This window comes from Oncorhynchus masou, chromosome 20 (assembly GCF_036934945.1).
Source record: "Oncorhynchus masou masou isolate Uvic2021 chromosome 20, UVic_Omas_1.1, whole genome shotgun sequence".
Classification (NCBI taxonomy): Eukaryota; Metazoa; Chordata; class Actinopteri; order Salmoniformes; family Salmonidae; genus Oncorhynchus; species Oncorhynchus masou.
Window position 1 is genome coordinate 30,240,777 of NC_088231.1, and position 14,477 is coordinate 30,255,253.

A 14,477-nucleotide genomic window follows, 5' to 3' on the forward strand; every position below is an offset into this window, starting at 1 on the left:
CTGACTTCAGATATCAATATATATATATATATATACACACCTAACCCTGGACTGACTTCAGATATATATATATATATATATATATATATATATATACACCTAACCCTGGACTGACTTCAGATATATATATATATATATATATACACACCTAACCCTGACTGACTTCAGATATATATATACACCTAACCCTGGACTGACTTCAGATATATATATATATATATATATATATATATATATATACACACCTAACCCTGGACTGACTTCAGATATATATATATATATACACACCTAACCCTGACTGGCTTCAGATATATATATATATATATATATATATATATATATACACACCTAACCCTGACTGACTTCAGATATATATATATATATATATATACACCTAACCCTGGACTGACTTCAGATATATATATATATATATATATATATACACACCTAACCCTGGACTGACTTCAGATATATATATATATATACACACCTAACCCTGGACTGACTTCAGATATATATATATATATACACACCTAACCCTGGACTGACTTCAGATATATATATATATATACACACCTAACCCTGGACTGGCTTCAGGTATATATATACACACCTAACCCTGACTGGCTTCAGGTATATATATATATATATACACACCTAACCCTGACTGACTTCAGATATATATATATATATACACACCTAACCCTGGACTGGCTTCAGATATATATATATATATATATATATACACACCTAACCCTGGACTGGCTTCAGATATATATATATATATATATATATATACACACCTAACCCTGGACTGACTTCAGATATATATATATATATATATATACACACCTAACCCTGACTGACTTCAGATATATATATATATATATATACACACCTAACCCTGGACTGACTTCAGATATATATATATATATATATACACACCTAACCCTGACTGACTTCAGGTATATATATATATATATACACACCTAACCCTGGACTGACTTCAGATATATATATACACACCTAACCCTGGACTGGCTTCAGATATATATATACACACCTAACCCTGGACTGACTTCAGATATATATATACACACCTAACCCTGACTGACTTCAGATATATATATATATATATATACACACCTAACCCTGGACTGACTTCAGATATATATATATATATATATACACACCTAACCCTGGACTGACTTCAGATATATATATATATATATATACACACCTAACCCTGGACTGACTTCAGGTATATATATATATATATACACACCTAACCCTGGACTGGCTTCAGGTATATACACACCTAACCCTGGACTGACTTCAGGTATATATATATATATATACACACCTAACCCTGGACTGACTTCAGATATATATATACACACCTAACCCTGGACTGACTTCAGGTATATATATACACACCTAACCCTGGACTGACTTCAGATATATATATACACACCTAACCCTGGACTGACTTCAGATATATATATACACACCTAACCCTGGACTGGCTTCAGATATATATATATATATATACACACCTAACCCTGGACTGGCTTCAGGTATATATATACACACCTAACCCTGGACTGGCTTCAGATATATACACACCTAACCCTGGACTGACTTCAGGTATATATATATATACACACCTAACCCTGGACTGGCTTCAGATATATATATATATATATATATATATATATACACACCTAACCCTGGACTGACTTCAGGTATATATATACACACCTAACCCTGGACTGACTTCAGATATATATATATATATACACACCTAACCCTGGACTGGCTTCAGATATATATATACACACCTAACCCTGGACTGACTTCAGATATATATACACACCTAACCCTGGACTGGCTTCAGATATATATATATATATATATATACACCTAACCCTGACTGACTTCAGGTATATATATACACACCTAACCCTGGACTGACTTCAGATATATATATACACACCTAACCCTGGACTGACTTCAGATATATATATACACACCTAACCCTGGACTGACTTCAGATATATATATACACACTAACCCTGGACTGGCTTCAGATATATATATATATATATATATACACCTAACCCTGGACTGACTTCAGGTATATATATACACACCTAACCCTGGACTGGCTTCAGATATATATATATATATATACACACCTAACCCTGGACTGGCTTCAGATATATATATACACACCTAACCCTGGACTGACTTCAGGTATATATATATATACACACCTAACCCTGGACTGACTTCAGATATATATATATATATACACACCTAACCCTGGACTGACTTCAGGTATATATATATATATATATACACACCTAACCCTGGACTGACTTCAGATATATATATACACACCTAACCCTGGACTGACTTCAGATATATATATACACACCTAACCCTGGACTGACTTCAGATATATATATATATATATACACACCTAACCCTGGACTGACTTCAGATATATATATATATATATACACACCTAACCCTGACTGGCTTCAGGTATATATATACACACCTAACCCTGGACTGACTTCAGGTATATATATACACACCTAACCCTGGACTGACTTCAGATATATATATACACACCTAACCCTGGACTGACTTCAGATATATATATATATATATACACACCTAACCCTGACTGACTTCAGATATATATATACACACCTAACCCTGACTGACTTCAGATATATATATATATATATACACACCTAACCCTGGACTGACTTCAGATATATATATATATATATACACACCTAACCCTGGACTGACTTCAGGTATATATATATATACACACCTAACCCTGGACTGGCTTCAGATATATATATATATATATACACACCTAACCCTGGACTGGCTTCAGATATATATATACACACCTAACCCTGGACTGACTTCAGGTATATATATATATACACACCTAACCCTGGACTGGCTTCAGATATATATATATATATATACACACCTAACCCTGGACTGGCTTCAGATATATATATACACACCTAACCCTGGACTGACTTCAGATATATATATATATATATATATACACACCTAACCCTGGACTGGCTTCAGATATATATATACACACCTAACCCTGGACTGACTTCAGGTATATATATACACACCTAACCCTGGACTGACTTCAGATATATATATACACACCTAACCCTGGACTGACTTCAGATATATATATACACACCTAACCCTGGACTGGCTTCAGATATATATATATATATATATATATATACACCTAACCCTGGACTGACTTCAGGTATATATATACACACCTAACCCTGGACTGGCTTCAGATATATACATACACACCTAACCCTGGACTGGCTTCAGATATATATATATATATACACACCTAACCCTGGACTGGCTTCAGATATATATATACACACCTAACCCTGGACTGACTTCAGATATATATATACACACCTAACCCTGGACTGACTTCAGATATATATATACACACCTAACCCTGGACTGGCTTCAGATATATATATATATATATATACACCTAACCCTGGACTGGCTTCAGATATATATATACACACCTAACCCTGGACTGACTTCAGGTATATATATATATACACACCTAACCCTGGACTGACTTCAGATATATATATACACACCTAACCCTGGACTGACTTCAGGTATATATATATATACACACCTAACCCTGGACTGGCTTCAGATATATATATACACACCTAACCCTGGACTGACTTCAGGTATATATATATATATATACACACCTAACCCTGGACTGACTTCAGATATATATATATATATATACACACCTAACCCTGGACTGGCTTCAGGTATATATATACACACCTAACCCTGGACTGGCTTCAGATATATATATATATATACACACCTAACCCTGGACTGACTTCAGATATATATATACACACCTAACCCTGGACTGACTTCAGGTATATATATATATACACACCTAACCCTGGACTGACTTCAGATATATATATATATATACACACCTAACCCTGACTGACTTCAGATATATATATATATATATACACACCTAACCCTGACTGGCTTCAGGTATATATATATATACACACCTAACCCTGGACTGGCTTCAGATATATATATACACACCTAACCCTGACTGACTTCAGGTATATATATATATACACACCTAACCCTGGACTGACTTCAGGTATATATATATACACACCTAACCCTGGACTGACTTCAGATATATATATACACACCTAACCCTGGACTGGCTTCAGATATATATATACACACCTAACCCTGGACTGACTTCAGGTATATATATATATACACACCTAACCCTGGACTGACTTCAGATATATATATATATATACACACCTAACCCTGGACTGACTTCAGATATATATATACACACCTAACCCTGGACTGACTTCAGATATATATATACACACCTAACCCTGGACTGACTTCAGATATACAGTGCCTTGCGAAAGTATTCGGCCCCCTTGAACTTTGCGACCTTTTGCCACATTTCAGGCTTCAAACATAACGATATAAAACTGTATTTGTTTGTGAAGAATCAACAACAAGTGGGACACAATCATGAAGTGGAACAACATTTATTGGATATTTCAAACTTTTTTAACAAATCAAAAACTGAAAAATTGGGCGTGCAAAAATATATATATATATACACACCTAACCCTGGACTGACTTCAGATATATATATACACACCTAACCCTGGACTGACTTCAGGTATATATATATATATACACACCTAACCCTGGACTGGCTTCAGATATATATATACACACCTAACCCTGGACTGACTTCAGGTATATATATATATACACACCTAACCCTGGACTGACTTCAGATATATATATATATATATACACACCTAACCCTGGACTGGCTTCAGGTATATATATATATACACACCTAACCCTGGACTGGCTTCAGATATATATATACACACCTAACCCTGGACTGACTTCAGGTATATATATATATACACACCTAACCCTGGACTGACTTCAGGTATATATATATATACACACCTAACCCTGGACTGACTTCAGATATATATATATATATACACACCTAACCCTGGACTGACTTCAGATATATATATACACACCTAACCCTGGACTGGCTTCAGATATATATATACACACCTAACCCTGGACTGACTTCAGGTATATATATATATACACACCTAACCCTGGACTGACTTCAGGTATATATATATATACACACCTAACCCTGGACTGACTTCAGATATATATATATATATACACACCTAACCCTGGACTGACTTCAGATATATATATACACACCTAACCCTGGACTGACTTCAGATATATATATACACACCTAACCCTGGACTGACTTCAGATATATATATATATATATACACACCTAACCCTGGACTGACTTCAGATATATATATATATACACACCTAACCCTGGACTGACTTCAGATATACAGTGCCTTGCGAAAGTATTCGGCCCCCTTGAACTTTGCGACCTTTTGCCACATTTCAGGCTTCAAACATAACGATATAAAACTGTATTTGTTTGTGAAGAATCAACAACAAGTGGGACACAATCATGAAGTGGAACAACATTTATTGGATATTTCAAACTTTTTTAACAAATCAAAAACTGAAAAATTGGGCGTGCAAAAATATATATATATATACACACCTAACCCTGGACTGGCTTATGTTAACACCTAATGTTGCCTTTTTATTGTTCTAACGTTGTCCTGACCTTGTTTTAAAGTTCTGACATTGTTCCAACGTTATCCTGTTCCTCTCCAGAGAGGGCTCCAGTCTGGAGGAGGTAGTGGAGAAACAAGCTGATCTCATCGACTACCTGAAGCAACACAACACCTTACTGAGCAAGAGACTGCTCAACATGACTGTACAGCACTGACCGCAATACAACCACAATACGACCACAACACCACCATAAGAGACAGAGAGAGGAGGATGGAAGAAGAGAAGAGTGTCACAGATTAGAGGCCTTGAGTTTTATTTCTCTGTGACCACCCCAAGTGACCTCTGGGTAGTGTGTGTGCGTAGAGATTGTGTGTCTGTGTAGAGATTGTGTGTCTGTGTAGAGATTGTGTGTGAAAAGGGTATTCATTAGATATATGTGAGAAGAAGGGAGGAGAGATGAGGGAGGGAGAGAGAGAGAGGAGGAGAGAGACGAAGGAGAGAAAGATTGAGGGAGAAGGGAGAAAGAGAGAGACGAGGGAGGGAACCGTGTGTGTGTGTGTGTGTGTGTGTGTGTGTGTGTGTGTTCCACAGAAATGTTTTACGTATGTTTTCTCCCTGCAGTGTGTTTTTATATAAACTCAGCAAAAAATGAAATGTTCTCTCACTGTCAACTGCATTTATTTTCTGCAAACGTAACCTGTAAATATTTGTATGAACATAAGATTCATCAACTGAGACAAACTGAACAAGTTCCGCAGACATGTGACTAACAGAAATGGAATAATGTGTCCCTGAACAAAGGGGGGGTCAATATCAAAAGTAACGGTCAGTATCTGGTGTGGCCACCAGCTGCATTAAGTACTGCAGTGCATCTCCTCCTCATGGCCTGCACCAGATTTGCCAGTTCTTGCTGTGAGATGTTACCCCACTCTTCCACCAAGGCACCTGCAAGTTCCCGGACATTTCTGGGGGGAATGGCCCTAGCCCTCACCCTCCGATCCAACAGGTCCCAGACGTGCTCAATGGGATTGAGATCCGGGCTCTTCGCTGGCCATGGTGTGTGTCTTGCAGGAAATCACGCACAGAATGAGCAGTATGGCTGATGGCATTGTCATGCTGGAGGGTCATGTCAGGATGAGCCTGCAGGAAGGGTACCACATGAGGGAGGAGGATGTCTTCCCTGTTACGCACAGCGTCATTGAGGGCAATCTCAACAACAAGCTCAGTCCGATGATGCTGTGACATATCGCCCAGACCATGACGGACCCTCCACCTCCAAATCGATCCCACTCCAGACTACAGGCATCGGCGTAACGCTCATTCCTTTGACGATATTTGTGAATCCGACCATCACCCCTGGTGAGACCAAACCGCTACTCGTTGTCCTGCCTTACAACAGGCCAACAAGCCCTCAGTCCAGCCTCTCTCAGCCTATTGCGGACAGTCTGAGCACTGATGGAGGGATTGTGCGTTCCTGGTGTAACTCGGGCAGTTGTTGTTGCCATCCTGTACCTGTCCCGCAGGTGTGTTGTTGATATACCGATACTGTGCAGGTGTTGTTACATGTGGTCTGCCACTGCGAGGACGATCAGCTGTCCGTCCTGTCTCCCTGTAGCGCTGTCTTAGCAGTCTCACAGTACAGACATTGCAATTTATTGCCCTGGCCACATCTGCAGTCCTCATGCCTCCTTGCAGCATGCCTAAGGCACATTTAAACAGATGAGCAGGGACACTGGGCATCTTTCTTTTGGTGTTTTTCAGAGTCAGTAGAAAGTCCTCTTTAGTGTCCTAAGTTTTCATAACTGTGACCTTAATTGCCTACCGTCTGTAAGCTTAACGATCGTTCCACAGGTGCGTGTTCATTAATTGTTTATGGTTCATTGAACAAGCATGGGAAACAGTGTTTAAACCCTTTACAATGAAGATCTGTGAAGTTATTTGGGTTTTTAACGAATTACCTTTGAAAGACTGGATCCTGAAAAAGGAGCGTTTCTTTTTTTGCTGAGTTTAGTCCTGGTGACTTAATGTGTAAATGAGGTTAATAAATGGAAGTAAACGAAAACAGCTGTGTTCTGTAGTTACCTGGACAACATGATATCTCTAACTGTACCATGTTGTAACACCCACTGAGACTCCTACCATTCCTAATGGGCTGGACTGAGACTCCTACCGTTCCTAATGGGCTGGACTGAGACTCCTACCATTCCTAATGGGATGGACTGAGACTCCTACCATTCCTAATGGGATGGACTGAGACTCCTACCATTCCTAATGGGATGGACTGAGACTCCTACCATTCCTAATTAAAAAAAACATTTTTTATTTTTTTTTACTAGGCAAGTCAGTTAAGAACAAATTCTTATTTTCAATGACGGCCTAGGAACAGTAGGTTAACTGCCTGTTCAGGGGCAGAACGACAGATTTGCACCTTGTCAGCTCGGGGATTTGAACTTGCAACCTTCCGGTTACTCGTCCAATGCTCTAACCACTAGGCTACCCTGCCGCCACCTGGGATGGACTGAGACTCCTACCATTCCTAATGGGATGGACTGAGACTCCTACCATTCCTGATGGGATGGACTGAGACTCCTACCATTCCTAATAGGATGGACTGAGACTCCTACCATTCCTAATGGGATGGACTGAGACTCCTACCATTCCTAATGGGCTGGACTGAGACTCCTTACATTCCTAATGGGCTGGACTGAGACTCCTACCATTCCTAATAGGATGGACTGAGACTCCTACCATTCCTAATGGTGTTGAATTGAGACTCCTACCATTCCTAATGGGCTGGACTGAGACTCCTACCATTCCTAATGGGCTGGACTGAGACTCCTACCATTCATAATGGGATGGACTGAGACTCCTACCATTCCTAATGGGATGGACTGAGACTCCTACCATTCCTAATGGGATGGACTGAGACTCCTACCATTCCTAATGGGATGGACTGAGACTCCTACCATTCCTAATGGGATGGACTGAGACTCCTACCATTCCTAATGGGCTGAACTGAGACTCCTACCATTCCTAATGGGCTGGACTGAGACTCCTACCATTCCTAATGGGATGGACTGAGACTCCTACCATTCCTAATGGGCTGGACTGAGACTCCTACCATTCATAATGGGATGGACTGAGACTCCTACCATTCCTAATGGGCTGGACTGAGACTCCTACCATTCCTAATGGGATGGACTGAGACTCCTACCATTCCTAATGGGATGGACTGAGACTCCTACCATTCCTAATGGGCTGGACTGAGACTCCTACCATTCCTAATGGGATGGACTGAGACTCCTACCATTCCTAATGGGATGGACTGAGACTCCTACCATTCCTAATGGGATGGACTGAGACTCCTACCATTCCTAATGGGATGGACTGAGACTCCTACCATTCCTAATGGGCTGGACTGAGACTCCTACCATTCCTAATGGGATGGACTGAGACTCCTACCATTCCTAATGGGATGGACTGAGAGGGTCAAGCATTACACCAGACTGAAAAGAGTATAAACAGATTGTTTTATTATTAAAAGGTCATTAATTAGAACATACTGTACATTTGAAGTGCATTTCTCCCATAAAAACACTTATTCTGTATATTGTATTAGTCTGAGCTGTAGTTTTTATGGTACCCAGATGGTACTGTAGTATATAGTATAAATGTTTTGGTACTGTGGTATATAGTATAAATGTCTTGGTACTGTGGTATATAGTATAAATGTCTCAGTACCCAGATAGATGGCGGTGGTATATAGTATAAATGTCTCAGTACCCAGATAGATGGCGGTGGTATATAGTATAAATGTCTCAGTACCCAGATAGATGGCGGTGGTATATAGTATAAATGTCTCAGTACCCAGATAGATGGCGGTGGTATATAGTATAAATGTCTCAGTACCCAGATAGATGGCGGTGGTATATAGTATAAATGTCTCAGTACCCAGATAGATGGCGGTGGTATATAGTATAAATGTCTCAGTACCCAGATAGATGGCGGTGGTATGTATATGAAGTGATGTGAGCAGGAAGGCAGGTAGTCTAGTGACTCCAGTTCATATCTTTTGTCTATTCAACAGCAGCAGCAGTAGTCCTCTCTCTCCTCTCTGCCCAAACTCCCAGTCTCAGCACAGGCTATGTCTCTCGCTCAGTCTTCAGTCCTTCAGCGCCGTGTTTCCGGACTCCGTGTCCACAGGTGTGTCCCCACAGGTGTGTGTGGTGTCCTGTGGGGGGAAGAGGAGGGGTGAGGATGTCACAGAGATTCTCCTCTTCTCTCTTACCTCCATGTTCACTCTGTTACACCTAAACAGAGAGAATATAGACAGTGTTATGGGTCAGGCAGAGAGAATATAGACAGTGGGTCAGGCAGAGAGAATATAGACAGTGGGTCAGGCAGAGAGAATATAGACAGTGGGTCAGGCAGAGAGAATATAGACAGTGGGTCAGGCAGAGAGAATATAGACAGTGGGTCAGGCAGAGAGAAAATAGACAGTGGGTCAGGCAGAGAGAATATAGACAGTGGGTCAGGCAGAGAGAAAATAGACAGTGGGTCAGGCAGAGAGAATATAGACAGTGGGTCAGGCAGAGAGAATATAGACAGTGGGTCAGGCAGAGAGAATATAGACAGTGGGTCAGGCAGAGAGAATATAGACAGTGGGTCAGGCAGAGAGAATATAGACAGTGGGTCAGGCAGAGAGAATATAGACAGTGGGTCAGGCAGAGAGAATATAGACAGTGGGTCAGGCAGAGAGAATATAGACAGTGGGTCAGGCAGAGAGAATATAGACAGTGGGTCAGGCAGAGAGAATATAGACAGTGGGTCAGGCAGAGAGAATATAGACAGTGGGTCAGGCAGAGAGAATATAGACAGTGGGTCAGGCAGAGAGAATATAGACAGTGGGTCAGGCAGATAGAATATAGACAGTGGGTCATGCAGAGAGAATATAGACAGTGGGTCAGGCAGAGAGAATATAGACAGTGGGTCAGGCAGAGAGAATATAGACAGTGGGTCAGGCAGAGAGAATATAGACAGTGGGTCAGGCAGAGAGAATATAGACAGTGGGTCAGGCAGAGAGAATATAGACAGTGGGTCAGGCAGATAGAATATAGACAGTGGGTCATGCAGAGAGAATATAGACAGTGGGTCAGGCAGAGAGAATATAGACAGTGGGTCAGGCAGAGAGAATATAGACAGTGGGTCAGGCAGAGAGAATATAGACAGTGGGTCAGGCAGAGAGAATATAGACAGTGGGTCAGGCAGAGAGAATATAGACAGTGGGTCAGGCAGAGAGAATATAGACAGTGGGTCAGGCAGAGAGAATATAGACAGTGGGTCAGGCAGAGAGAATATAGACAGTGGGTCAGGCAGAGAGAATATAGACAGTGTTATGGGTCAGGCAGAGAGAATATAGACAGTGGGTCAGGCAGAGAGAATATAGACAGTGGGTCAGGCAGAGAGAATATAGACAGTGGGTCAGGCAGAGAGAATATAGACAGTGGGTCAGGCAGAGAGAATATAGACAGTGGGTCAGACAGAGAGAATATAGACCGTGTTATGGGTCAGGCAGGAACCTTTAGCAGTGTGCATGTGAGACAGAGGGGCAGACCGCCCTCCTCAGTTTAAACCATTTTGTTTGAGAATGATTCTCACTCTCTCGTCAGTTAAGAACAAATTCTTAGTTACAATGACGGCCTACCAGGGAACAGGTTAACTGCCTTGTTCAGGGGCAGAATGACCGATTTTTACCTTGTCAGCTCGGGATTCGATCCAAAAACCTTTCGGTTACTGGCCCAACGATCTAACCACGAGGCTACCTGCTGGTTACTGGCCCAACGATCTAACCACTAGGTTACCTGCTGGTTACTGGCCCAACGATCTAACCACTAGGTTACCTGCTGGTTACTGGTCCAACGATCTAACCACTAGGTTACCTGCTGGTTACTGGCCCAACGATCTAACCACTAGGTTACCTGCTGGTTACTGGCCCAACGATCTAACCACTAGGTTACCTGCTGGTTACTGGCCCAACGATCTAACCACGAGGTTACCTGCTGGTTGCTGGCCCAACGATCTAACCACGAGGTTACCTGCTGGTTACTGGCCCAACGATCTAACCACTAGGTTACTTGCTGGTTACTGGCCCAACGATCTAACCACGAGGTTACCTGCTGGTTGCTGGCCCAACGATCTAACCACGAGGTTACCTGCTGGTTACTGGCCCAACGATCTAACCACTAGGTTACCTGCTGGTTACTGGCCCAACGACCTAACCACTAGGTTACCTGCCACCCCGTCTTCTACAGGACTGTGTGAACACAAACCTCTGGTCTTAATCACACACTACAGCCGCAGCGGGTGTTTCACCCTTTGACCCCTGACATCCCTGGACACGGGTTAGGGTTAGACATGCCCACGCACACACACATTCCCACAGGTGCCGTGTGTCTTACCTCAGGGGAATGGTACTCTGGAGTGCAGGGGCATGCAGCGGCGGTGGGGGCAGTGATGTCTGTGGTACCTTCTCCGTATGTTCAAGATGTCTGGAGGGAGAGAGATTAAGGGTCCATTTGAATTAGGACTAACGCTCAGAAATACCACGTAGTCGCTGCATGGCCTACACTCTTACAGTGCCTTGCGAAAGTATTCGGCCCCCTTGAACTTTGCGACCTTTTGCCACATTTCAGGCTTCTAACATAAAGATATAAAACTGTATTTTTTTGTGAAGAATCAACAACAAGTGGGACACAATCATGATGTGGAACGACATTTATTGGATATTTCAAACTTTTTTAACAAATCAAAAACTGAAAAAATGGGCGTGCAAAATTATTCAGCCCCTTTACTTTCAGTGCAGCAAACTCTCCAGAAGTTCAGTGAGGATCTCTGAATGATCCAATGTTGACCTAAATGACTAATGATGATAAATACAATCCACCTGTGTGTAATCAAGTCTCCGTATAAATGCACCTGCACTGTGATAGTCTCAGAGGTCCGTTAAAAGCTCAGAGAGAATCATGAAGAACAAGGAACACACCAGGCAGGTCCGAGATACTGTTGTGAAGAAGTTTAAAGCTGGGTTTGGATACAAAAAGATTTCCCAAGCTTTAAACATCCCAAGGAGCACTGTGCAAGCGATAATATTGAAATGGAAGGAGTGTCAGACCACTGCAAATCTACCAAGACCTGGCCGTCCCTCTAAACTTTCAGCTCATACAAGGAGAAGACTGATCAGAGCTGCAGCCAAGAGGCAGCCATGATCACTCTGGATGAACTGCAGAGATCTACAGCTGAGGTGGGAGATTCTGTCCATAGGACAACAATCAGTCGTATATTGCACAAATCTGGGGTTTATGGAAGAGTGGCAAGAAGAAAGCCATATCTTAAAGATATCCATAAAAAGTGTTGTTTAAAGTTTGCCACAAGCCACCTGGGAGACACACCAAACATGTGGAAGAAGGTGCTCTGGTCAGATGAAACCAAAATTGAACTTTTTGGCAACAATGCAAAACGTTATGTTTGGCGTAAAAGCAACACAGCTAATCACCCTGAACACACCATCCCCACTGTCAAACATGGTGGTGGCAGCATCATGGTTTGGTCCTGCTTTTCTTCAGCATGGACAGGGAAGATAGTTTAAATTAATGGGAAGATGGATGGAGCCAAATACAGGACCATTCTGGAAGAAAACCTGATGAACCTATCGGACCTTGTAGTCATAGCAGATAATATTCTAATCTTTGGTGACTTTAATATTCACATGGAAAAGTCCACAGACCCACTCCAAAAGGCTTTCGGAGCCATCATCGACTCAGTGGGTTTTGTCCAACATGTCTCTGGACCCACTCACTGTCACAGTCATACGCTGGACCTAGTTTTGTCCCATGGAATAAATGTTGTGGATCTTAATGTTTTTCCTCATAATCCAGGACTATCGGACCACCATTTTATTACGTTTGCAATTGCAACAAATAATCTGCTCAGACCCCAACCAAGGAACATCAAAAGTCGTGCTATAAATTCACAGACAACACAAAGATTCCTTGATGTCCTTCCAGATTCCCTCTGTCTACCCAATGACACCAGAGGACAAAAATCAGTTAACCACCTAACTGAGGAACTCAATTTAACCTTGCGCAATACCCTAGATGCAGTTGCACCCTAAAAACTAAAAACATTTCTCATAAGAAACTAGCTCCCTGGTACACAGAAAATACCCGAGCTCTGAAGCAAGCTTCCAGAAAATTGGAACGGAAATGGCGCCACACCAAACTGGAAGTCTTCCGTCTAGCTTGGAAAGACAGTACCGTGCAGTACCGAAGAGCCCTTACTGCTGCTCGATCATCCTATTTTTCTAACTTAATTGAGGACAATAAGAACAATCCAAAATTCCTTTTTGATACGGTCGCAAAGCTAACTAAAAAGCAGCATTCCCCAAGAGAGGATGACTTTCACTTTAGCAGTGATAAATTCATGAACTTCTTTGAGGAAAAAATTATGATTATTAGAAAGCAAATTACAGACTCCTCCTTAAATCTGCGTATTCCTTCAAAGCTCAGTTGCCCTGAGTCTGCACAACTCTGCGTGGACCTAGGATCAAGAGAGACGCTCAAGTGTTTTAGTACTATATCTCTTGACACAATGATGAAAATAATCATGGCCTCTAAACCTTCAAGCTGCTTACTGGACCCTATTCCAACTAA

The 14,477-nt window shown here is 41.5% G+C and overlaps 1 protein-coding gene across 1 annotated transcript in view; it reads left to right on the top strand.

Annotated features, from left to right (window-relative positions):
• The window catches only part of LOC135507237 (transmembrane protein 192-like), a 44,844-nt gene extending 37,013 nt beyond the window's left edge, over nucleotides 1-7,831 (top strand). Inside the window, exon 6 of the mRNA XM_064926833.1 lies at nucleotides 5,869-7,831. Within this exon, the coding sequence (XP_064782905.1) occupies nucleotides 5,869-5,983 (115 nt within the window). The 3' untranslated portion in view covers nucleotides 5,984-7,831. The remainder of the gene's footprint in view (nucleotides 1-5,868) is intronic.
• Nucleotides 7,832-14,477: the final 6,646 nt, after the last annotated feature.